Source organism: Plasmodium chabaudi (assembly GCF_900002335.3).
Source record: "Plasmodium chabaudi chabaudi strain AS genome assembly, chromosome: 11".
In the NCBI taxonomy this organism is placed as follows: Eukaryota; Apicomplexa; class Aconoidasida; order Haemosporida; family Plasmodiidae; genus Plasmodium; species Plasmodium chabaudi.
Window position 1 is genome coordinate 323,139 of NC_030111.2, and position 27,922 is coordinate 351,060.

The window sequence follows — 27,922 nt, forward strand, 5'->3', positions numbered from 1 at the left end:
CCTTTCAGTAAATTAAAAATATTATGAAAAAAAAAAATCATATATACGCAAAGTTAGCGAATAAAGCATACCACAAAAGGGAATCCATATATTTATGTGCGTGTAATTCAATTGATAGCCTCATTTTAACATGTTTTTTTGATTTTTATATATTTCTGATTATTGAAAATATGCTATCATTGTCCAAATTGCTATATTTTGTTTTTTTTTATTTTTCTGTTTAATTTTGGTATGCTAATGTTTTCAAAATATTGCATAGAATGTGCATATAATATTTTTTTTTGTCATTCCCTTCGTTACTATATTACATATAACTTTTCTTTTTTTTTTTTTAATTTTTCCATTTCATCAATTATTTGCATTTGCTTTTTTAATTTGTGTATGAAATGGTTATTTTAATTATTATTTTTTTTAATTAAAACTCTTACATTTAAATTACACTATTATTTAGTTCCTCTATTTTGCATTCATTTGAAACTAAATGTATGCTATTTTTTCTTCGATTTCCTCAAGCTTTTTTTTTCTTATATATTGCAAACGTGTTTTAAATAAGGGGAGGGTGTTAAATTTTTTTATAAAATTAAGAAAATAGTGTAAAAAAATATATATATATTTATATATGCATATTATTATATGCATAGCAAATGATCGAAAAACAAAGAAAAAAATATTTCATGTCATAACGGTAATAGGGTATATAAAAGGATAAAATGATGGAATGCTCTTTAAAAATACAATAAATAATACTCTGTAATATATACACACACACACATATATATACTTATCTAATGTAGTAATTTCTTCACGAAAATGGGTGAAGAGGAAGAAGAAGTTGAAATAATCCAAAGCGATGATGAAGTTCAAATAGTTCAAAACGACGATGAAGTTGAGATAATTCAAAACAATCAAGTTGAAACAATCCAAAGCGACGATGATGTTGAGATAGTTCAAAATAACAAAGAAGTTGGAAATGTTCAAAGCAATGAAGAAGTTGGAATTGTTCGAAACGAAGAAGAAATTGGAATTGTTACAAACGACGAAGAAGTTGGAATAGTTCAGAACAGCGAAGTGGGAATGATTCAAAATGACGACGTTGGAATGATCCAAAATGATGACGTTGGAATAGTTCAAAGTGATGACGAAGGTGAGGGAGACCAAAGTGATGATGACGTTGAGCTAGTCCCAAGTGACGAAGACGCCATAATCGATGAAATGTATATACAAAATGAAATCGATAAATTAAATATAGAAGAATTGATACAACCTAAAAAAAATCATATGTTAAATAAAGCTATACAAAAGGATAGAACTATTGTTCTGAAGATAGATGATAAAATAAGTAAATTACAAAAGTCATGTCAATATGGAAAAACCGTATCAAAAATCATAAATTTTAAAGCAGAAAGTTTAAGTACTCTTACTCTAAGGGGAAAACTAAGATTAATAATAAATACATTTCTAGATTTGTTTTCCGAAGATAGTGAACCAGACACTGAATCTCAACATAATGATGATAATAATAGTTTTACACATAGTCAAAATGCAAGACCAAAATTGAGTTTTTTAAAAATATCAGAATATTTTAATATACAAACATTGCCATATTGTACAATAAGTTATGACACTATCCCTTTACATCTTTTTATGACTGCTGATAATAAGTTTCGTCTTGAAATACCTAAAAGAAGAACCTATACCAGAACTAAAAAATCAAGCAATACTTATAAAAGGTTAAAAGATTATTCGCATGATAATGAACCTGAGATAAAATTAGAAACTTATGAACAGTCTATGAAACTTAAAACCAAATTAAATGAGCTTGAAAAAACTCAAAAAAATGTAAAATTTTATAATTTTATTATTGATTGTGATCCAGTTAATGGATTTAATGAAACAACATTTCGTTTATTTTTGGTTACATTACTTATATCAAAAGGTCATGTAGAATTTTATAAAAATGATGATGATATTTTATGCATTAAATCAAGCGAAAACATAGACCAAAATAATGAAAATGATGATAAGGCCCCCAAAAATGATGAAGAAAACACACACAATTCTTCACACCCATTAGGAGAAGTAAAAAAAAGAAAAAAAAATCAAGCCTTACTTACGTCATGGTCTTATAGTAAATGGGAAATGTTAGTTGATCAAATAAATAAAGAATCATAATATTATTCCGCTTATGAAATATGTTCACTATTCAAATGTTTACATATATCACTTTTTTTAGTGAAATATTTCCATAATTGTAATGGGAGAGCTAGCCATAATTATACTCCCCACTTTTTTTTTTTTTTAAATTAAAATATTTTTACACATTTTTGCATTATATAAATTTTGAATGAAATAAGATGTATAGAATTTTTATTATATACATTTTCATTTTTCTTCATCCTATTTTTTAAAATAATCCACAAATGTGTAGGTGCACATGGATTGTGTTTTTATTGAGGTAATTCATGCATATGTATATGTCCTTTTCTTTGTGTGCGTTATTTTATCCCTTTGTCTTTTCGAAACTTTCTAAGAAAAAATATATAATCATCCGATAAAATAAAACAACAAATAGAAAAATGACAAAATATAAGGCGAAGAAAGAAATATAATTTCTTCCGATATTTGCATAATATATATATGCGAATCACATTGAAAACGAAAAAAAATAATAAATTTCATGCGAAATTTACACCTTATTTATTATCATATATGAATGTATACACATTTGTAAAAATGGAAGATACTATAGCAAATATAAGTGAAGAAAATTTAAATTATATTAAAGCATGTATCGGATATTCCTTGGCGAAATCCATGCTATATGCAATAAAGACAGATACAGAAGGTAATGAACATAAAGAAAAAAATTTATGTTTTTTATGAACCAAGAAATATATTCTATGCATACATAAAATAAGAATTTGTGTACATATATTGAATGATGTTATTTTTCGTATAAAACTGTGTTCTTTGCAAAAATCGCGAAATAGAAGATCTATGTTGTAGTATTTCAATCACCACCTTACCTTTATATATTTTTATTTCATTCTTATCTGTTTTTTTTTTGCCTTTTCATTAATTATACTGGGAAAAAAGACCCTTTAAATGTTATAAGCCAACAGCTAAAAAACTTTACAACCTTCAATGAAGACAAAAAAAAAAAGAAAAAAAAGTTCATAAAAAAAATAAATTCATACCATATTAAAATACATGATGAAATAAATAAAAATTTCACAAAAAATAGTATTAAAGATTTATATAAATTTGGACACGAAAATGATGGAACTTTATTCGAAAAACTGGGAAGCTTATTAAATATAATTAAAAATGTTTTGGATGCTGAAAATGTATATATAGGGAAAATGTATACAGAGATAGAAAATGGAAAAAAGACAGAGAAAAAAAAAAAAAATATGCATAAAAAAAATATCTTGAAAATTCTTTTTGCTAGTGACAAATGTAACATAAAAAACGAAATGGTACTTAATGATATTCAATATGAAAGCATATTTAAACAATTTCCAGAAACAAAAAAAGACAATTTTTTTTTTGAAAAAAATTATATATTTCCTAATGTTATAAAGAAAAATTATACTTATGATGAATTAAGTGAAAATTTATTTCCAAATATTAAACTTTTTTACGAAAACAAAAATCGTTTGAAAATCATAAATAAATGTGATTTCGAACAGACTACAAACGAGAGTCATAAAACAGAAAATGATGATATTTCCGAAATTGGGGATGATAGTACACCAAATTCCAATAATTCAAATGAACTTAGTTCAGACAAAAATACAGAAGACGGGTCCTTACATGAGGGAGAGTCAATTAATGAAATGAGTGACGAAGAAGATGAAACGGAAGAAAAAGAGAAAGAGGATGGTTTAGACTTATTAGAGAAAGAAAATGAAATGATAAAAGAATATGAAAATTTTGACGAAAAACTAATTAAAATTCTAAATATGAATCTAACATATAAATGTACATATATATATGAAATCATGGATATCGAACAATCAGTTTTATATGAATATATGGTTCCTGGTGATTTTCTTTCCATCCCATTAGTATATTATTCATGTTATAATCTTAATTTTTTGAATTATTTATATAATATGAAAAAGCAATCGGAACAAGCAACATCCAATAGTTTAGAAAGCATGGGTAAGGAAAATGAGTATATATAAATACACATTCATCAAAATTATATTTACATTCGAAAGAAGTATGCACATATTACAAAATACATAAAAATAAATAATTTTACTTTAAATTTATAAGCATGTATACCCCAGGAGGATAATGAATTCAAACTGGTAAACCCTGAAATAAGGGAAGAAAAAAAGATAAATTGGATCGTTGATTTAAAAAACGAGAGAAAAATAGAAATGTGTCTTTGTATAGATAACAGAGGAAGTGTCAATAAAATAAATGAACAAAAGATTTATGCCCTAATACATTTCTCTTATCTCTTGATTATACGAATGTTAATGTGTGAAAGAAAATCTGTCGAAAAACAGGCAAGGAAAAAGAAAGCTTATATATACTCGTTCAAATCATATGAAAATAGTTAAATATGTTTTCATATATTATATACACCTATAAACATAACTATCCTTTCAAAAAATTCAGGTTGAATATATGATAGAATGCGAGAATGGAAGCGAAAGACAATTAATCGATAAGTTGCAAACAAAAATGCAAGAAATCAATCAGGAAAATATCATAAATAAATTTAAAAATAAATTAGTTGATCATCATTATTTTACAGAATCATCAAACCTAATAAATTACATGGCTTCATTCCAATGGATAGCAAAAAAAATCCTCAAATATAAACACAAGATTAGCCAAATAAGTATACAAAAAAAAATTAAAATTTTCATATTCATATAATTCTCCAACAAATTATTAATAAAAAATAAATTTTTTAACTTATACAGATAAAATAAAGGTTGAGTTTAACAATAACATGTTACAAGCCTTACTTCATTGTTTTATAATAATAGATCATGAATATTCAAAATTTTTATCAAAAAAGATGTTACAAAATTATGAATGGAATGAATTAATATTATACATTAACCAAAGTTTTATAGACCGTCTCACAATGTTTAACCCGCTTTTAGAATTTGAAGGTTTGTTTACAAATATAGTCACATGCAATATATTTACGAAATGCTAAAATAAATATGAATGTGTACATATTTCGAAAATATAAGATTTATTAATTTTGTCTGTCCTCATTCATTTTTTCACTTTCCCACATATTTTATAGAAAAGGAAATAGAAAAACTTCATGAGATGAAAAATTTGCTAAATATTGTTCCTTTAAAAAAAATCAACCATCTGAGCAATATGGAGGGAATAACTACATATGGAATAACCTTATTGAAATATTTTAATAATGTAATATTAGATATATATTTATGAAATATTTAATGTTACTCAAAAGTTTTTGTCTTATCAAATCATTTGCTATATCTGCATTAAAAAAGTTGTATATCCTTTTGTGCATATTCATATATAGAATTGCTAATATTTTCATGCCTTCCTTTTTAATATGTTCTTATAGGTAACCACAAATATTTTGGATGAAGTTTTAAAAATAAAAGAAGGGAAACAAATTGTAAATACATAAAACAACAAAAATAGAAACCCAAACAAATATCTAATATAAATTTTTTATCGAGTCTTTACAATTAAAATTTTCAAAATATGCTATACTTATATATAATATATGTGTGGTGTGTGTATTTTTCTTCGTTTTTTCACATTATTTTAACATAATCTCTTCAAAAAATATATAAGTGCCAACCTGAATATGCATTTAAGTGGATACACAAAAATATGTTCGTAACAAGAAAGGTGTAACTTATATATGAAAAAACACATATCCTTAAAATAAAATACTATTCAATATAAATGATTAACAATTTTATCGTTCTATATTAAAGTACACACTTGTTTTGTGTTAAAATTGTGATATAAAAAATGGGGAACTAAAAGGAATAATTGCAGCGAACTAATAACATTTAAATTTTTATGTTATTACATTTTTCAATTTTTGTATTTTTTTAATTTTATTAATATATCATTAAAAAATAATTTAAATGTTAGAAAAAAAGTATTAAAAAAAAGCGGAAAATGTAAAAAAAAGACAATAAAAGAATATAAATTTATTCTTATTAAATTAACTTAAAAAAACATATATTCATCAATCCATTTCCATATGCATTTATTATCAACTTATTAAACATCAATAAAATGCATTTAAAAAAAATATATTGTTAAAGGATTAATTCTCCCCCATTTTTTCAATATGTATATATTTATAAGTATATATACATATTAAATTGGAAAAAAAGTATTAACCATGGAATATAATTTGAGTAAAAACATATTTCTTGCATTACAACAAGGTGTGTGCATGAAAATGTATTAATATATGTATAACCATAAACGATTTAATTGTTTTAATTTCACAAGTACATGTGGATATAGGCACATAATATGTATGACGAATGAAGGTATTATATAAAATATATTATGGAACACATTTTTTGTGGGTAAACGGTTTTTTCTAATTATCAACTGAAAGATATTTGTGTCAATCCATTTATAAGTACAAATTGTATTCTTAATTAGTAACATTTTGATGTGTCGTATTTTTTTGAATGGCATTATCGTTGGTTTACATTTTGCTGAAATTTAAAAAGCGGGATAAACTTTTCATAAATCTTTGGCTTTAAATTTGCATATGGTTTTCCATGGTTATAAAGCCATGTATCATAATCCATATATATTTTTTCTAATAATTGTTCTATTAATTTTTTTGCTAATATATAATGATCATATTTTTGGCAAGAAACACATAAATGTAGTGATTCATTTGCCTCTTTTTTTTCTTCCCCTTCTAAATATCCAGAACCTCGACCTCTTAATCTTAATTTACAATCAGTGCCCACACATATTTTTTTCATGTTCGTTCCCTTTAATCCTATTATTCTTTTGGCTATATCAAACCCATTAAATGGATCAATTTGTACTTCATATTTTGCTGTGTATTTTTTAATTACAAGGAAATTGTCTGATAACATTGAATCTTTAGATATATAATTATTTTTAGCATTACTATTATTGTTATTGGTGTTATTATTGTTGTTATTTTTGTTGGTGAGATTATTTGTTTTGTCTCCAAAGTATCTATTGTTTCCTCCTTTAGAAAACTTATCTTTATCGTCCTGCATCATCATTCCTTTACTTTCTTTTCTAATCATATTATCTCGTCCGGTATTGTTATTGTTGTTAGTAGCATATGGTGGTTTATATCTTGGAGATGGCTGTTGTTTATCCATATTTTTTCCAGTACTCGGGCATATGGCACTGGCTCTCTTCATATTAAATTTCATTTTATCATAATTTTTATATGCATCCATCATGCCACTATTAATACAATTTTCGTCAGAATTACTTGTTTTATATTTCATAGTATTATTATTATTGTTATCATTTATTTTTGAATTAGGTATATAATTAGAAAAATTACCATATGATTTCAAATTGAGATGCATATTATTTATATTATGTGAATCCATTATAGATTCGTCAGATATGCATCTAGTAGATGCGCTTTTGCCACAATGATTATAGTCTATTATTTTTAAAGGATTAATACTAGCATTATTGTTACCACTGCTATTATTGTTGTGAGAAATGACATTCATATTTTCGCTACTTCCATTTATTAAATTTATATTGTTATTAGAATTACAATCACTGATCCCATTTCGATTATTAGGTGCATTATTTTTAATTAGCCATTCATTACTATTGATCATATTTGTTTCTTCCATTATATTTCTTATAGAATTGTTATACTTATTTTTATTTTTTTCTAAGTCCATTGTATTTTGATAATTATTAAAATGTAATGACGAGGTGTAATTGTTATTATTATTAGTGTAGTTATATATACTTTTTATCTTTGCCTCATTATATACATTATTTTCCACATCTTTGCACATACAATTTTTCATATCGAAATTGTTATTATCATGCATATGAATACAATCAGTTGGAGATTTTAAATATGTAGTATTCATTTTATTAACAGTTTGTCCTTTTTTTATATTTCCGATTTTATTTCTGTCAGTAATATTATAATTATTTCCATTCAGATTGATATTGTTTGGATTCAAGCTATTTCGACTACCAATGTAATTACCATTCCCTTTACTTAACCATCTCATCATGTTACTGTCACCATTATAGTTTCTGTATCTTGGACTGTTCGAGATAATACTACCATTTTCGTTTACATAATTACAATTTCTCATATTATAATGAATATTTCCCTCGTTTGTGTTTAAATTGTCATTAATATTTTCATCATCGACTGTATTATTAACACTACGATTATAATTATGATCATTATTGACACTATGAGTGTTACTGATATCATTGGTATTACCGTTCGAGCAAGTACTATGATCTCCCTTATTATCAATACTTTTGTTTGGATCATCCCGTTCCATTATTCTACTATTGTATCCATTGATACAATTATTGTTGTCTGAATTATTGTTTGGTAAGATTCGCATCAAAATGTTATCAGCTATTGCAGAATTCATACGATTAGACATTTCATTTTTTTCAGTATCATTTTCTCTTTTACTATTATTAATAAGAAATTGTGCCATCTTATCATCCATGATATTTCTCAAATATGTTTGCTTATTTTTATTTGAGATATCTCCAAAATAATTGTTAATATTAGCAGCGGCACTAGAAGCAGTAGAAGCATTATTATCAGAAATATTTGCAATGTTATTTAATTTGTCTGCACTAAGCATTTTCATAATTTTTTCTTGATTAAAACATATATTATTATGAAGAGATGGCATCATAATATTTCCATTATTTATTCGATTATAATTGTTATAGTTGTTAAAATTTGCATCTGTATTATTTTGGCTAATATTTTGAAAATTATTAACCATTATATTATTTTCTCCAAAAAATATATTATTGTTTCCATTTTCATATGATATATTTTCGAGTAAATTTTTATTTTGCATAATACTCTTTTTCATTGCAATATAGTCCTTATATTTTTCAAGCTGATTTTTAAATATATCAGCATTTTCTAATTCGATTTTTGTATTATTAGATTTATTTTCATTATCTCGTAATAACATGGGATTTACAAAAGGAAGAGATTTTTTCATTAAATTATTATTATATTTATCGGTGTATCGTCTTTCATCACATTTATTAATATCTTTCACTGCATTATCATGTGCATACATTTCTGACCCATCATTATTCATTGAGCATTCATATTTTTCCTCATCAAATGGTTCGCTTTTTCTTCCATTTTCATTTAATAAAAATGAATTAATATTATTTAGTTTGTTGGAAATATTGCTATCTCTTATATTATTATTAATGCTATTTCGACTATTATTGTTGTAATTTTTAAAGTTAGCATTATGATAGTTAGGATTGCCATTAATATGTGCATTTCCAGTATTTCTTTCATTAACTAGATTTTTGGTTCCTTTTCGATTATCGTAAATATTTGAATCTGTGATAATTTCATTCATTGCTGCCTGAATATTGTGATAATCAAATTGATCTCTTTTTTTCATGCATGAACTTATATCATCAAGATCAGACAAATTTACAGAATTATAATTATTGCCTTCATTAAATTCTTTCGCATTTCGAATACTTTCCATATTCGTAGCATCATTAGTATTGTTAATCATTTCATTTCGATGACCTTCAATAAAATTTTTGAGATCATGGCCACTACTATGATGTGTTCCATTTATTTTTCTTCCATCCCAATTGCAATTTACAATATCAGCCATATTTTTTTTTTCTGAATAAATATTTCTATTTAAATAGCCATTTATAGATGTACCATTTAATGCTGCTATATCTTTATTTTTTAAAACTAAATTAATATGTCCATTTTCATCATTTTGTAAAAATGCATTATCAATATGTTCAAAATCGGTATGATTATTTATGTTAGAATTTTGGCTATTATTACTTTTCTTATTTTGGGTGTCTTTCAAATAGTTATCATCCAAAAATTGTTTTATATATTTCATAAAAAATTCATTTTTTTCATGATCACTTATCATATTATTATCACTCAAGTTTACATTTGATTTATTTCCTGCATCTGCCATATAATTCATTATATAATTCTTTTCATTTATATTGCTATGCTTTTGATTATTGTTAAGGAAATCCTTTCTACAATTCCCTTCACATGTATCACTAAAATTAGTAACATCGCTGTTTGCAATATTGTTTTGATTTCTATTGCTATTATTGTTAATGCCATTCGAAATAGTAGCATTATTATTTCCAAGGCAATCAACATCACAATTTAAAATATCACGATTCGAAAAAATACTAAAATTATCCTCAATAATATCGTCACCCAAGTTTTCATAGCCAATACCATCTGCATCTATATTTTTTTTATCTAATAAAATTGGTTTCACAGAAGAATTGCATTTATTAATATTATTACTACCGTTAGCACTAACGTTAGTAGTTCCACTATTACTATCATTGTCATTTTTTGCATTATTTCGTTTATAATATAAATTACTATTGATATTTAAATTTCCAATATTATCTCTTATATTATCAATATCATCTTTATTAAAATAATTATTGCATTCATTATCAAAATCAAAATATGGATTATCTAACAAATTTTTATTATACATAAGATTTTGTTTCATTTGAAAATCTTTCATGTTTATATTATTATGTATTGCATTATTTAATGACAATTCAGCACAATTTATTTCATTCAAATTGTTGTCTTTATTTTCTTTTATTATATCCTTTGACATATTGTCTATCTCTTTATTTCTGTTACTATTATTACTTAATATAGTAGTATCATCATTTTCTAAAAATGATAATATCTTATCTTGATCACTTAAATTTACATAACTATTATCTTTATTGTTTATATCGGCTCTTATTTTATGAATACTTTCGCTTGATTTAACACGGCCATCTGTTGCATGGGTGCTATTATTGTCTTCTATGTAATCTCTTGCATTTTTTTCATTATTACTATTGCTTATTTCATTAGTATTCATTTTTTTATTTGAATTAACATAATTATCTAATTCAGATTGTTTCTGTTCTTTAATATTATTAAAACCATAACTTAAATATTCTTCAAGCATTTTGCTAGATATATTATTTTCATTTCGATGGGTTCTCAAATATTTTTCCATTTCATTAAATATGGAATTGTTAGCGATTTTATCATTTTGAGAATTTTGACCATTTTCCTTATTAACAATATCGCAAGATGAAACATTATTATTTCCATATTTGTAATTTTGAAATGCATATGCATAATCATTTATATATTCATCTTTTGAATTATTTAAAGTTTTTGTATTGAGGCAATTAATAATTGCATCACCATCATTGGTATTATTATTATTATTGTCTATATTAGAATCATTAAAAATGTTTTTATTATTTGGACAATCATCTAAATAATCCAAAAGCGAGACACCGCTGATTTTAAAAGAGTCAAAGTCAGCATCAATGTCATCGTCTTTAGTATATAATTTTTGAGGGAAACATAAAAAATTATTAGAATTATTAAATTCTTGAATTTGTTTATCATTTGAAGAAGATAGTATATTATCAGATGATCTGTCTTTAACAGTTTCTAATAGTTTGCTATCTTTGTTATTATAATTATTAATTAAATTATTCATATTATTTTCATCATTTTCATAAATAAATAAATTATTTTCTATATCTTCTCGCTTTTCAAATTTTATATTATTATTTGATATATTATGATTTCCTTTTTCAATATTCAAATTTGTAAAATCCTCATACATATTATTGTTATCATTTTCTTGAGGTGAATGATTATTAATAGTTTGTGTTAAAGGTTTTAAATTAGAATATTTTTTATTCATTAATTCTTTGTCTGAGTTGTTGGAATAATTTTCATCATGATCATTATGTCCCATGTTATAATTTTGTTTGTCATTTTTATTAAAGGTATTATCTTTATTATTATAATTATTTACTTTTTCTGTTTGTAAATTTCTTATGCTTGTATTACACCTCTGGATGCTCTCTGGCTCCTTGATATTGTTCATTTTTACAATATCTATTAACATAAAAATTTATTAATAACTTTTAAAAACAAAATAATGTTATTTATACAAATCTATGTGTATAAAAGATTGAGAAAATATGTTTATATAGAAATATTATTTTCATAAAAATTCTTCTCTTTTGTCTTTTTAATATCGCAATTTTTTATTAACTTTTATCTCCTATTTTTGATTGTTTTTTTTTGGGGGGTTCTCTTCCTCTATTGTCTTAATTACGTATTTTAAATTTTATATTTCTTAATTAAATACATACAGAAAAAAAATATGTGTATTTTAAAATTATTTTGGAATTTTGAAAAAATATGTAACGCAATTTAATTATATCAGAATATATCTATATTAAATTCATAAAAAAATGCAATCAAAATATATATATTTACGGTTAAATGGAGAAATTTGTATTTTTTTTAATTTGAGTAAAATTACCCAATAAGATATATATATGTTATATGTACTTATATATATACATATATATACTTTTTTCAATATATACTTCACTTTATAAATATATTGAGCTCACACATTTTTTAAATCACTGTATAATATTATTTCTTTCTATTTTTCAAATGTCTTTAATTAAGCATAGTTAATAATTTCTCTTATTTAAAATAACATATGTATGTGTATGCACAAAGACTTTGTTCTATGTAGTATCAATACATACATATCTTATCCATACACATAAACATATACATGCATTGAGAATAAGTTATATAAAAATAATTTAACAATATCATTAAATAATAATGTGCATAATTAAAAAAACAAACAAAAAATTATATATATTACAAAAGAATATTCTACAATAAAAATGATTGCTTTTCAAATCATAAACAATAATTGTTTATGAAATGGTACATGGAAATAATATTTATAAGTAGATATATTTAAATGAATATTTATTTTTGATTATACACTATTATTCGTACTATATACGTATGCATAATATATATATGTATAATGTTCATAATTATTCATATATCCAAAATATTCCAACCCTCTACTACATTAGTAAAGTTAAAAAAAAACGCATAATGTCTTACTTTTCTTACGTGTAATTATGTCATTGTAAATGCTCATTCCTTTACAAATAATTACAACATAAAGCTTTTTAATAAATTTAATTTTTCCGTTTTTAGTAATGGAAAAAAATTACATAAATGTGTATGTATATATCATATATATACTATTATTATAATAACATATTATAAATATTCTTTACTATTAACATATAATGGAATAAAAAAAATATAATAATTATAGACAAATATAAAGTATATTCTCATCAAGCATACATGCATATATGTGAGATAATAATGTAACAACATACATATATATGTACAATAGTTTTAAATATATAAATTTTATAATAATAAAGACATTTTTTAAAAATATTTATAGTTTATTAATAAATTACGTCTATTCTTACTGGGCTTTTACTATTCAAGTAAAATGCAATACATAAATAAACATTCAAAATGTAATTAAGCATTATAAATTTTTATATTTATTCATAAAAAATAGTTGACATAAAAATTTGCTTCGATAGTATAAATTAATTTAAATTTTATTTAAAAACATGTATATAATATAAAAATGAAGCAGCAGTTATGTGAATGTAGAAAACATGAATGAATATGTTTTACACTAGTTACATAAAACATACACACTGTAATTTAAATTTAATTGCAATAACATTTTTCTGTATAATTATTGTTATATTTTTCATTCTTATATATGATTGAAAAAAATGTGAAAATTATATATATATAATTGTGCTTGTTTATAAGAATAAGTATAAATATATTTTATTCCTTACACACACACATGTATATAATATATATTTACACATAAATGTAATGAAAAAATATAAAATGTGTATTGTTTGGGACTTGTGTTTTTATCTTTCGCAACTCTTAAAGAAATACAATTACACGAAAAGATAAAAATTATGTATTTAAATATATTATAAATGGAATACACATAAAATGTTAATAAATATATTCAAGTGTATTGGCTAAATATCACCAAAGAATATATTATTCCCTCATAAAAAAAAATGGAAAAGTTTATTAAAAGATGGAAAATAATAAATTATGCTTATAATAAACAAGTTTTTTAAAGATTGAAAAATAAAACTATCTATGAATATGTAATTATATATACATAAATGGTATGAAAACACAATTAAAGGATTTCAAAATATTTTTAAAAAAAATGATCACACCTTATTAAATTCATAAAAAAAAAATTCAATTATTTAAATAATATTCAATTATAATATGAGATTAAAAAACAAAAAGATGAAAAAAATGAATACGCCAAAAAAAATATAAATATAATCTTTATTATTCATGAAAATTAATTTCTGATGAGATATGCATTTCATTTATGTCTATACATTTATATGAAATGATATTTAAAAACAATTAGTATACAAAAAACATATGTTTATATGTAAATATATTCATATATGTAAAAAATCAGTTCTTTTATACATTAAAGTAATCTTAATTTTTAAATGAAAAAATGGGCTCGTCAGAATCATGTTCTTATTTCTCAAATTCATTGCTTTCAAAATCGTATTGTTAATACCTTATCTTTTTTTTTTTCAATTCTTTAAGTATTAACCCTTAAACTCATGACCAAAATATGTAATTAAAAAATATTGAAAAAAAAAAGAAAAAAAAGAAAAAAAAAAAAAAGCGGATAATGGTAATCAGTATATAATAAGATGCATCAATATTGATCAAACATAAATTTATATATTTGCTTAAATTACAAGCATATACGTGTGCACATGGGTTTTAAAAAATATTTATTTTTCTTGAACAATAAGTGCAAAATATCAAAGAAAAATGATAAGCATATTTTTTTATATATTTAGTTTGCGTATGTAATAAATTAAACTAAACATTTATTAAAGAAAAGAGGATCCCCAAAAATTAATGAAAAGCATCAAATATTGGATGTCTTCTTATTATATATTTTTAATTTAATAAAAAATATTTATATAAGAAAAAAAGAGCAAAAATTATATGAATGTGTATACACTTCATAATAATATGTAATGTGTTTATATAATTATTTGTGACTATATTTATATATCATTGCTTTATATGAGCATCATATATAATAATATATATATACATATAATATTTTTATACCCAATTTTATTAACACACTATTGTACATTCTTCGTTTTTTTTGCATGTATAATATTCACGAACAAAAATTAAAATTATATATTATTCATAATTTAATACGATGCATATATTTGGCCAACGATAATAAGCTAAAATTATTTACACAAGGTCATAAAAAAATTTTAAGCACAAAAATAAAATTAATAATTCACACATTATTCTAAATGGAGGTTTTTAAGTATATTTGTAATAAATATTATAAGAAAAATAATAAGGCTATATTGCATTACATATATTTTATTCTTTAGGTACCATACTTTCATATCACATTTTTTATTATATATTGAAAACATTTCTTTCTTAAAGGTATACTAATCGAAATACACAATTTGTTCGTAGTAGCTCATTATTATTATTTTCAATGAGGATAAATAATGAGTTATTTTTAAATGGCCATGTTTATTTATGTTACACTATGCATATAATTTATAAAGGTATACAACTCGTCATTGCCTTTTTACGTAGAAAAAATCGTGATTGTTATATTTATTTATTTATATGTATTTTACTTGGAATATTGATATTTAAGCCGAAAATTTCCACTTATAATACTAATTTCGCCTTTTATTTTTACACATGTTACTATATTTAGAAAAAATAATTTTAAAATTCCTTTAACCTTAAACATAATTATCTTTTATATTGGCTACCTTTGATTATAATTATTTTTTGCATATTATAGCATAATTAAGTGTGTAATCATTTTTTTTAAATGTATACTTATGGGCATTTCATCCCCCAAAATATTCGTTCAAACTTTACACTTACATAAATATATATCTTTATATTTTGTGTATGTAACTACCTATATTACCAAAATGTTTTGCGAATAATTTATGTATTATGAAGTTCAAATAATTATCATTATCATTAATTTATGGTAGTTTCTATTAACACTATATAAGAATATTTTCACATTATTCTTTATATGATTTATAGTAAGTGGAAACATCCCATACAACTGGGTCATGCATTCCAAATATAAATAGTAAAGTTTAGTTCTATAAAATGGGCGAAATCTTACTACTATGAAAACATAAATTGCTTTATCCGGTCTTCCCATGTCATATTAATAAGGGGTATATACTATATACATATATGTGAGAATATAGATTGAACACATATATGGCATTTAAACAGGATAGCCATGTATAAAACAACAAAATACGCTAACGTATTTATCTGTCATAGGAAATGTTTATTTCGATTTACAGATCCATGAATAATCCAATAGTGTTTTATTTAAGCGAAAATAATATAATAACCAATTTATATATTTTTGGTGTGATTGTCCTTATTTACTTGTAAATGCTATAAAATAGGTAGTATAATAATTCATATATTTTTTTAATTCTGAATGGTAAAATAACTTATTAATAATCCTATATACATGCCCCAGTACATATATAATTATTATAACAGTAAACAAAAATTTATAATTATTTTTTATAAGAGGAAAGATTTATAGTTGCATTGCTAAACACGAGTTAATGAACATAGAGAAATAGATATAATATGTATCATAAACTGTATATATCAAATTAAGATTATCACATTTTTCATTTATTTCTATATATTAATGAAAGTATTATACTTTTAATTTTACTTTGAGGAAAAAAAACTACATTTTTGAAAAAAAAAATGGGGGGGAGCCTTTTTTTCTTCGGCGTTCTGTATTTTATTTATTTCTTTGACTCTCTAAACTTTTAAAATTATATATGAGCAAAAGCTATTGAATTTTGCCACCTGCATAAATAATATTTTTTCCGATTTTTTAGTTTTAATTTAGCAAAAAAAAATAATAATAATAACTATACGTATAAGTTGCGTATATAATATTTAGGTAAATAATTAAAATATATATATTGTATGCATTTGTTTATTTATTCACTTTCTTAATGTTAAAATAAATGAGGATGGTCAAAATAATCGTACATCCTTGTGGCTAGTATTTAGTTTATGTAAAATAAAATAAAGCAAATACCATGAGTTTTATGCAATTTTTTAAAAAACCAAGTCAAGACGAAAAGGATAAAGAAACTGATAAAAATGAAGAAAAAGAAAATAATAAAAAGGATGGAAATATAACAGATGATGAATCAAGTGATGGAAGTTATGGGCCATGTCCTTTAGAAGAAACTGGAAATAAAAAAGATAAAGAGTCTGACCAAGAAGATAGTGACAAAAATGACAAACAAAATGAAATAAAAGGTTCATCAGCATCTACAAAAGATAAAGAAAATGTAATATCAAATAAAAGAAAAGTTAAAGAAACCAAAAAAACTCACAAAAAAGTGAGAATAAACAATGATATATATTTAAAAAACATTCCAACAAATAAAAATTATGAAGTGAGTTATATGCATACAGATGTTGTAACTCATGTTCTTGTAAGTAATAAAAAAAAATATATAGTAACAGGAAGTTGTAATGGGGTTATAAAATTTTGGTATAAAAATGTAGGATCTATTGAATTTGTAAAACATTTTAAAATTCATTCCGATGAAATTATATATTTATTTATGTCAGAGGATGAAGAATTTTTAGGAAGCTTATCAAAAGATAAAACTTATAAGCAATTTGATATTAGTAGTTTTGATATGAATATAATAATAAAATTAAATTTTTTACCTAAAACAGGGGAATTTGTTTATTCTTCATTTTTTTCAACATCTGTAAAAGTAGCTATATCATCAAGTGAAAAACCACGTATCTATATTTATAAACCTTTAGAAAGCGATACATGTATACACACAATAGACTTAAGTTCTAGCATTATTGAAATAATAAAATATAATAAAGTATACAATTTATGTATATTAAGTGATAATAAAGGAATTATTGATATAGTAGATGCTACTAATTTTAAATTTCCAAATAAAAAAAATACTAATAATCCTATGATAAATAATAGTGATATAGAAAATAATGATATGGATGTATTAACTTCTATAGATGCAAGATACAATGGAGCTAAACAAATTGCCTTCTCTTATAAAAGTGAAACTGATTTATACGAATTATGTAAATATAAAACTTATGCATTATGTATAAATATAAGCTCAGATGGAGAATTTATGGTTATTTTTTCAGAAAATTATTTTATACGTATATATAAATTTAAAACCATGAAATTATATAGAGTTTATGATGAAAGTACAGAAATGTATTTAACTGCACAAAATGATCCATTAAAAAAAAACTTACATATAGATAGTTTAGATTTTGGGAAAAGGCTTTTTATAGAAAAGGAAATAAAAAAGCATATAAAAAATCAAAATATGAAATTAGATATGGTTATATTTGATGAATCTAATCAATATATAATATATACAACTTTTATTGGTATAAAAGTTGTCAATTTTATTACTAATCAATTATGTTATATAATCGGGAAGAATGAAACAAATTTGAGATATTTATCTATTTCCTTATATCAAAAAATAATACCTGCTAATAAAATTAAAACAAATGTTCATGAATCTTTATATATTAATGAAAAAAATATATCTGATTGCGCTTTATTCTGTACTGTATACAAAAAAGCTAGATTTTATGTCTTCACTAAAAAAATAGTAAATGAACATGAGTTAGATGAAAGAGATATATATAATGAACAACCAAACCAAAATGAATTGAATTCATTATTATCAACAAAATCTATAGAAAACATTGAAAAAAATAATAATAATAATAAAACTCCAAAAAGTGCTATTATTTATACAACAATGGGGGAAATACATATTAGTTTTTTTTATAAAGAGTGTAAAAAAACTGTTCTAAATTTTGCAACTCATTCAACAAATGGATATTATAATAATTGTATTTTTCATAGAGTTATTAAGCATTTTATGATTCAAACTGGAGATCCAGGGGGAGATGGTACAGGAGGCGAAAGTATTTGGGGAAGTGAATTTGAAGACGAATTTTTTGATCACCTTAATCACTCAAAACCCTTTATGGTATCTATGGCAAATTGTGGCCCTAATACCAATGGATCACAATTTTTCATAACAACTGTTCCTTGCCCTTGGCTAGATTTTAAACACACTGTTTTTGGAAAAGTAACACAAGGAACGAAAGTTGTTTTGGATATAGAAAAAGTTCGTACTGATAAAAGGGATAAACCTTTAGATGAAATCAAAATTTTAAACATAAAAATTAATCACTAATAGCTAGTTGTTAGTCCTTATTAGTTTTTTTTTGGAAATATATCATTTATGATATATAACATTGTACACACTGAATGATTGCATATATGTAACAGTGTGTGATGCATACTATATATATGTATTTTTTCTTTTTTTTTGAGTATGATAATTTATAATATTGTTTTTTTGATAAATTGCACCTTCAAAAAAGTTAATTCAACAACCATTTTTAATATATTATTTTTTGTTAAGTAAACTTTGTATAAATCTATCACAAATATCTTTATAATTATATTTGATTTAATACATTTCACAAAATAAATTCGCTTTTTATAATTTCCGTTTGTTTTTATATATTTTTAAAATGTTTAACCATGAATTTGGTGCATATTTATTCTTTATGCAAGCAAAACATACAATAGCAATTATTTTCTATACATGATGCAGTCTGGCATGCACTATCCAAATTATTGGAAATTTTATCATCTATTAAATGCAGAGGTGAAAGGAAAGCGTATTGTTACACCTTTTAATAACACCATCACCGTCACTTATTCAAAAGAAAATAATTTTTAATATAAATCAACATATTAACAAATGAAAGATAAGACATAATAAAATAATTTAATTATATGAAAATTATACATATCAAAATATCAATGATTAAAAATTTTAATCAATATATACATACATGTAATACGCTATTACAATTAAAACATTTTAACAAAATTAAAAATATAATTTATTCTTACCAAATAATGTATACATATATCAAATTATTGGATAAGCATAATTATTTTCACCTTTTGAAAATAATAGGTGCATGAAATCTTTTATCGATATTTGTATAATTACATGTTCTATTAGGAATTTGAATAGGTGAAGAAATATGAGGAACACTTGGTAAAATTATAGGATTTATTCTTTTGGGAATCATAATGGAATTAAGTAAATGGGGTGGACCTATAAATCTTTGATTCATAGATTTTATTAATGAATCTCTTTCTTCTTTGAAGTTTTTAACTCTAGTTGTAATATCGTTAAAGGTTTGTTGTAATCGAACTTTATGCCCTGGTAGCCATCGAGTGTTGTTAAATTTTTCTACATCATCAAGAGAATTTGTAGATAATGTACATAATGTTTCTATAGTATCAAATCCCGCATTGATAAAATGGACAGATATATCTGCTGGTAATTTTTGGTATTTAAAAAATTCCACAACTAATATTCTTTCTTTTTCTAAATCTGGGTCTATATTAAGGGAAAAGCACATATGTATATATATTTATAAATATTTTTCAATAAACATAATTAAAAATTACTATTGCATTTATCGAATTAAATTAATGAAAAAATATACCTCCATTCCATACAGCTTCAAAGCCATGCAAATGTTCTGGGTAATGTTTACATAGAAAGTCAACAATAAAATGTATTACATCGTTTGGTTTATTTTCATCAATTTCCTGTAAAAACGTGGTTGTGTATCCATATATATTTTTTTTTGCAATTTATAATTTCATTTTTTATTTTATTTCACATGTTTACATACAAAAAATATATTTCAAAATTATATATATTTTTTACTTGAGCTATTCTTGATAATAGTTGCTGAACTCTAGATCTATTATTATAAGCATCTTTAGAAACCATTTTATTTGAAACTAAGCTACCCTTTCGGTTTGATGACGATTCATCTTCAGTTTTTAATTGGATATCCGATTTATTCGATATAATTTCATGTGATTCACTCAATATTTTTGGCATTTTCTATAGTTTATATATATGCGTGTGTGTATATATATATATTCAAAAAGGAATGCTGTGCGCAAATAATTTTTTTATATATATAAAATAAAGAAAATTATATAGGTTAATGGCATTTTATCTATATAAAATGCTTTATTGTAAATGATTTGTAATTTTTTTTTATCATTTATCTGTCTATTTATTTATTACTTTTCCATTTGTATATATTTATATTTATTTAAAATATATAAGGAAAATGTATACATATAAAAGAAAACAAAAATTAAATAAATAAAAACAAATGTGGCTTATATATTTAAACTATTTTCATGTTCATTCAGTACGTTTAATGATGTTATTTTTAAAGTGTAATATTAATATATATTCCCTTTGTATATTTCATATATATAGTATATTTTTTTAATATCGATAATTTACTACAATTTCTACTTTTTCGACATTAAATACAACTATTATAGACAATTTTTTTTTTGATATGTGTATATATATTTATATAAATTTTAAATATTATTATAAATTTTTTTTACAAATGTATCATTATAGACACTTTTAAGCAATATTTTTATATGTGAAATTGCTATTATATATAATTAACCATTTGAACTATATTTAAGTTTTATATTATTATTTTTTTTATGAACGTTCATAAATTGAAAATACAAAATAATATTTTTTATGATATGTTAATGCAAAAAAAATTTATAATTGTCTATTTACAGCTGTTTTATAAACTTCATTTTTCAAAATAATAACCAAATAATTGTTATTCATGATAAAAGAAACAATTTTTAAAGATAAACTTGGAATTATAAAAAGTTTATATTATAAAAATCGTAAAATAATATGATTTGCTACCTTAATTTTGTTCTCATTGCATTTTAAGTCTATACAACTTCACACAATAAGCTAGTTAAAAAAAAAAAAAAATTAGCTAAAAATCTTAAAATTTTTTTCCATATATTAAAAGTGTGATGAATAAAATTTTTTGTCTTATGAACAAATAAGGTTTTTCTTATGATGATATAACAGAATAACAATGGCATATCCTTTTGTAAACATTTTTATATATGCAATTTGTTCATAATTAAAAAATATAATAGCTTGCATTTTTCTTTTATAATAAAAATGTGATTTTAAAGAAATAGAGATATATAGCAATGGTAAAACAGCGAAATGGGTACATAACACAACTTAAGCAAACATGTATACCCATATTATCATTTAAAATGCTTAAGAACTGTTATTTTTCCCATAGCACCAATAAATAATTAGTAGGATTAATCATTTATTATTTTCTAGTATTTATTTATTATATTTGAGAATAAAAATTACATTTATTTTACAAAAAAATATAGATTTGTATTTTGTATAAGTTAAATTGATATTAACTATAATAAATGAATATTCATAATATTAAATTATTAATAAAAAATATGCTATATATTATTGGGCAATTTGCTATATATCATATTTAATATTCTATATTTGCTCGTTTTTGAAGGCATTCTATGTTTCATTAATATTTATGAATAGAAAAATGCATTAATAGTTGCAATATACATATAGTGAATTTAAACAAGTTGGATATATTGTAGTGAAATATTTTCCATATATATTAAAATGGTAAACAGTAAAAATATAAGATAGCAAAATCAAGCAACCCACATTATTTAAGTTTTCAGATAATAATTGTAATTATTGTATCTAAAAAAACAATTAATTCATCAAATGGTAGAAGATATTAAACTATGAAGGTGCTCACTTTATTGCCATTTTACAAAAAATAAATAGACTTTTATCAAAATCATTTTATATGCATATTATACCTTTTTTGAGTTGAATTTTTTAATAATATTACGTTTTTGCTATCAATTAAACGCTATATATATTATAATAATAGTAACAAATAGTTGGAGTATTAAAGTATTAGTAATACTAATAAAGTTGTAAAGAAGAATAAATATAACAATAATGTATATTGGAGTGTTATCAGATGAAGTTGATACTAATTTTGACGTGAAAAATGATTCTAAATTTGGGGGGGATCCTGTATGGTTATGTGGAACAGATTCGACAGTTTTTAATTTAAAATGTTCCACATGTAAAAAAAATTTGACATTTTTATTCCAATTATCAACCCCCTATGATACATACATAAGAGTATTGTATATATTTTGTTGCATGAATAGTGCTAAATGCAATATGAATAAGAATAATTGGGTATGTATTAAAGGGAAAAAAAAAATGTGTGAAAATTTAGAAAATATTGAAATAGTTGAATCTTCCATAAACAATTCTAATATATTGGAATTAAACAATCAAAAACACGAGGAAAAAAATGATACGAATATATATCCTATGACTTATAATAATAATAGCAAAGAAAATGTGGACTCCAAACCAACTAATCCATCTAATGAAACCATTAAAAGGGAAGATTCAAGTATACATATTATTAATTCTCAACCTGAAAAATTAATAGACTGGAATACTTTATTTTCAAAAAATACAAAAAGCCAAAATACAAATGGATCGTCACTTAGTAATTGTATAAATGAAAGTTTAAATTATGCAAACGAAAAAATAAAAAATGATAATAATATATCTCATAGTAATAAAAATGCATCCAAAAACTATAATAATAAATGCAAGTCAGTGAACAAGAATCATCAGATGAATAATAAACAAAATGAATTAAATCAAATAAATAAACAAACTGGAACGAATAATATAGCATTAAATGATGTTGATATGGATAATGTTAAATTGCCATGCTATTATATTTCTTTAATTGAAGATGATGAAGAATGTGGAAAAGATTATTTATATGAAAAAGCTACCAAAATGTATCAATCTTATGAAAAAAATATGAATACAATTAATGAAGACGAAGAGTTGGATGGCAATGGTAATATGGATAATGGAAGTGATAAAGACAATGTAGAACTTTTTGAAAATGATTTTAATGGATATGTTAAATTTTATTCATATCTAAGTAAAAATTATAATCAAATACTAAGATATTCATACAAAGGAAAATTTTTATATATATACAAACATACAAAGAATCAGTTAAAAGGGAAAAAGATGATTTGCTCACATTGTAAAAATAAATTAGTATTTGAGTTACAACTATTTTCTACTTTTGTATATCAAATAGAAAAAATATTAGAAAAAACATCGAATAATGTGTTAAAAAAATTATTAAATAATTTTAATGTAGGAAATGTCATTATATTTACTTGTGAACAGGATTGTGTTGTAATGGACAATACCTATTCATATGAACATATTGAATTTGAAATTTTCTAGATACAGAAAATGGGAAATCATTTATTTTGTGTTATTTTTTTTAAATGTACAAACGCAACATTTATAGTTTGAATACTCAAACATTTAATGATATTGTTTTCAGTTATTTTAAACTATTTCGTTATCTATTTTTTATCGATTTTTTTGTTTTTTAATAAAGTTTGATAATATAAACATATGCATATGGTCAACATAAAAAATTATATTTATACAAAAAAATATGTAATATTTATAAAAAAAATGTCAAAATTATAGCTTTAAAAAATAAAATATCAATAGCGAGTTCAATAAGCTCGCACATATTATATATATTTATACATATATAGCATATGCACATTCGTATAAATGTGCTGGTCTCGTTTAGCATATATGCATATAACAAATTTTATGGGCAATTTTTATAAACTTAAAAAAAATATTATGCAAATTTTGTGCAATGAAAAATATTTCGTTATTTCATGGATTGACTATTCCTTTGAAAGTATTATTTTTACCATTTTAAAAACGAAAATTTTTAGTGACAAACATTGCCCAAGGAAACTTAAGTCTTAGACTTCTGTTAAATATTTTTTCTATTGGTATTTCGAATTGTTTACAAAATGCAACGGTTATTCTTGGATCCATGTAATTAATTTTTGAAGTCCCTAATGCTATTGTTTTATTATCATCTCTTACTTTCATTTGATTTTCTAATAACTCTACCTTTTTAATAACAGCGATTAGTTTTTTTTTACATGATTCTTCTTTCATGTTTTCTTTGACTTTATTTGGTCGTAAGGACCCATCTAATGTAACAACTTTTGAAACAAAAGTAAATTCCTTTTCATTATTATTTTTTTTTAAATATTGTAAATATTTTTTATACTCTTGCATATCTTCATTATAAATTTCAATTTGTTTTTTTATTTTAGACATGGTTGTATCATGTTGTTTTGGAATACTTCTTTGATGGTTACAAAGAATAGCAACTTCTCTATTAGCATTGTTAAAAAAGTTAATAAGATCATTAATATTGGATACATCTACTTCTATTGGTGAATTTTTATCATCCCCATTTTCTTTTTTCATCATATTTTCATTATTAGATGTATTGTCATTTTCCTTTTTTTCAATTTTTTCATTATGTGGTGCATTGTTACAATCATTTAACACATTTGATGATGATGTTGCATTTTCTAATTTAATTTTTTTTGTTTTTCGTATATCAATATCACAAGATAATAAAGAATCATCATTTTTTCCTTTGATTGCTTTTAATCTTCTTAGCTGTTGATCTAGAGTAATTGAAGCATTATATGTACGAAAAACTTTTGCTGATAATGTTGGCATTATTTCTTTTAAATATTCATTTAATTTTGAGCAAGTTATTTGATCGAATAACCCTTCATCTTTATTTTTATTTTTACAAAATATTATCATATTAATATATGCTTGCTTATCAATTTTTACGGTATTAAAATATCGAATACTATCTTTACCTAAAAAGTCTAATGTTATGTAACAATCATCTTCTAAAATATCTTCTAAATTTTTAGGTAACGGTATCTTGCCTATTTTATTATCATTTTCATCATTTGTATTGTCATTTTTTATAGTTACATTATGAGAAAAGCTAACATGTTCTACTCTCAAACTACAGCAACCTACTGTATCTGCTTCTTCATCAATATCTTTTTCTCCTCCTACTCTTAAAGCTAAAAAGTCGATTAAATAAACAGCTGTGCCTAATTGTTTATTAATAATGTTTTTACTCTTCATTTTATTTTGATAATCTTTTCTAATTTTATGTACACATGATTTTAACTTTCTAGCATTTTCATATTTTAAAAAATCTTTATACCCTTTAAATTTTGATTGAGCTGATAAAAATGTGTATTTTATTTGATCATTAATACTATCTTTATAATAAGCTAGCCATGTAACTTTGTTATCATGATATATATCTCCCCAATTATGTCCACACATATCATCATAGAGTCTTGGGGCAGGTGCATCTTTACTTATATTAATTACAACATCTTCTGGAAAAATCCTTTTTTTTAATAATCCTTGTTTTGGATGCTCTCCTCTACCTCTAAATAAACCAGGTGGTTCGGCTTTGTTACTTGAAATTTTTTCACGAATCCAATCAACTAATGCAAATGTATATGGCAATTCTTTTTCCATTCGAATTTTTTTGTCTTCTTCTTTTTCTTCTTTTGTTTTATTTAATCGTTCGTCCCTTAATTTAATTAAATGCTCTTTAATTGTCATAAAATCAATAAACTTAAAATTTGATATATCTCCATTCTTTACTTTATGCTCATTTTCTCGCCTTATAATATTATCCTTCTCTAAATTATTTATAAATGTTTTAAAAAAATTTAATATAAACTTATCTTTTGTACAATAATCAGTTCCTATTACACTACACCAATATGTAGCTAACTCCTCTGCTTTAGGATTTAATTCTATTTTAATGCTTTTATAAAAAATTGGAATATTGTGTTGTACGTATGGAGGAGAAAAAATAATACCTCTATGCTCTAAATAATTCCATTGTGTATCAGATTGATCATCTATTTTTTCCCACCATCTATTTATTGGTTCGAAATTTTCTTCGGATTTTTTAGGTATTTTTTTGGGTTTTTTTATTGTTTCTTTTTTTATTTTATTTGGAATTTTTTTTTCTTCTTTAACTCGCACCGATTTTTCACCTGTTTCCTTTTTTGTCTTTACGGTTTCTTTTAAATGTTTTAATGTCTTTTTTCCTTCATTGGTAGTATTATTTGAATTTAAATTATCATTATCAGCGCTAATACTTTTTTGCTTCTTTTTTATTTTACACACATTTAAATTTTCGTCATTTTTCCCTTTTGTATTTAATTTCGATCCCACACGTCGAATAGTACTGCCTTTTTCCTTTGCAATTGGTTTATTATTATTCGTTATAGTATTTTCTTTATTCGGTATACAAGTTGTATTATCATTTTTTTTGGTATCATTTAATTTAGTAGAATACACATGTTTTTTAAGGTTGTCAATTAATATATCATCATCGGATGTGCTATCATCGTCTCTATAATTATTTCCTACTATGCTCATTTTACATCCGAGAAAAAAAGTTAAAATGTGCAAATGGGTATAAAGTTAACTAAAACCCTTAAAAAAAATATGGTTTATAAAGATTTCAACTTTAGTACATATAATCTGTAAAGAAAATTATATATACAATTTAATCTTCATGCCCAAATGTTTACAAATACAAAATCAAATATAATATCACAAAGATATTATGTTTAGTGTA

At 23.0% G+C, this 27,922-nt stretch overlaps 7 protein-coding genes across 7 annotated transcripts; 4 read left to right on the forward strand and 3 right to left on the reverse strand.

Annotated features, from left to right (window-relative positions):
- Positions 1–810: 810 nt before the first annotated feature.
- PCHAS_1109200 (conserved protein, unknown function) lies at positions 811–2,172 on the forward strand (the record flags this gene model as incomplete). The annotated part of the gene is made up of 1 exon (XM_016798543.1): positions 811–2,172. The coding sequence occupies one exon, from the start codon at positions 811–813 to the stop codon at positions 2,170–2,172; it is 1,362 nt and encodes a 453-aa protein (XP_016653936.1).
- A 561-nt stretch (positions 2,173–2,733) lies between these two features.
- PCHAS_1109300 (conserved Plasmodium protein, unknown function) lies at positions 2,734–5,644 on the forward strand (the record flags this gene model as incomplete). Its single annotated transcript, XM_051320998.1, has 7 exons — positions 2,734–2,845; positions 3,097–4,167; positions 4,285–4,511; positions 4,636–4,861; positions 4,947–5,141; positions 5,282–5,412; positions 5,579–5,644. The coding sequence occupies 7 exons, from the start codon at positions 2,734–2,736 to the stop codon at positions 5,642–5,644; spliced, it is 2,028 nt and encodes a 675-aa protein (XP_051176953.1).
- Positions 5,645–6,686: 1,042 nt separating this feature from the next.
- PCHAS_1109400 (conserved protein, unknown function) lies at positions 6,687–12,200 on the reverse strand (the record flags this gene model as incomplete). Its single annotated transcript, XM_731155.2, has 1 exon — positions 6,687–12,200. The coding sequence occupies one exon, from the start codon at positions 12,198–12,200 to the stop codon at positions 6,687–6,689; it is 5,514 nt and encodes a 1,837-aa protein (XP_736248.2).
- Positions 12,201–17,388: 5,188 nt separating this feature from the next.
- Positions 17,389–19,575, forward strand: PCHAS_1109500 (peptidyl-prolyl cis-trans isomerase, putative; the record flags this gene model as incomplete). The annotated part of the gene is made up of 1 exon (XM_737192.2): positions 17,389–19,575. One exon carries the CDS (start codon positions 17,389–17,391, stop codon positions 19,573–19,575), a length of 2,187 nt encoding a protein of 728 aa, XP_742285.2.
- Positions 19,576–20,353: 778 nt separating this feature from the next.
- Positions 20,354–21,321, reverse strand: PCHAS_1109600 (stripes inner membrane complex protein, putative; the record flags this gene model as incomplete). Its single annotated transcript, XM_732391.2, has 3 exons — positions 20,354–20,805; positions 20,915–21,020; positions 21,142–21,321. 3 exons carry the CDS (start codon positions 21,319–21,321, stop codon positions 20,354–20,356), a joined length of 738 nt encoding a protein of 245 aa, XP_737484.2.
- A 1,974-nt stretch (positions 21,322–23,295) lies between these two features.
- Positions 23,296–24,636, forward strand: PCHAS_1109700 (PDCD2 domain-containing protein, putative; the record flags this gene model as incomplete). The annotated part of the gene is made up of 1 exon (XM_016798546.1): positions 23,296–24,636. The coding sequence occupies one exon, from the start codon at positions 23,296–23,298 to the stop codon at positions 24,634–24,636; it is 1,341 nt and encodes a 446-aa protein (XP_016653938.1).
- A 498-nt stretch (positions 24,637–25,134) lies between these two features.
- PCHAS_1109800 (topoisomerase I, putative) lies at positions 25,135–27,720 on the reverse strand (the record flags this gene model as incomplete). The annotated part of the gene is made up of 1 exon (XM_735194.2): positions 25,135–27,720. The coding sequence occupies one exon, from the start codon at positions 27,718–27,720 to the stop codon at positions 25,135–25,137; it is 2,586 nt and encodes an 861-aa protein (XP_740287.2).
- Positions 27,721–27,922: the final 202 nt, after the last annotated feature.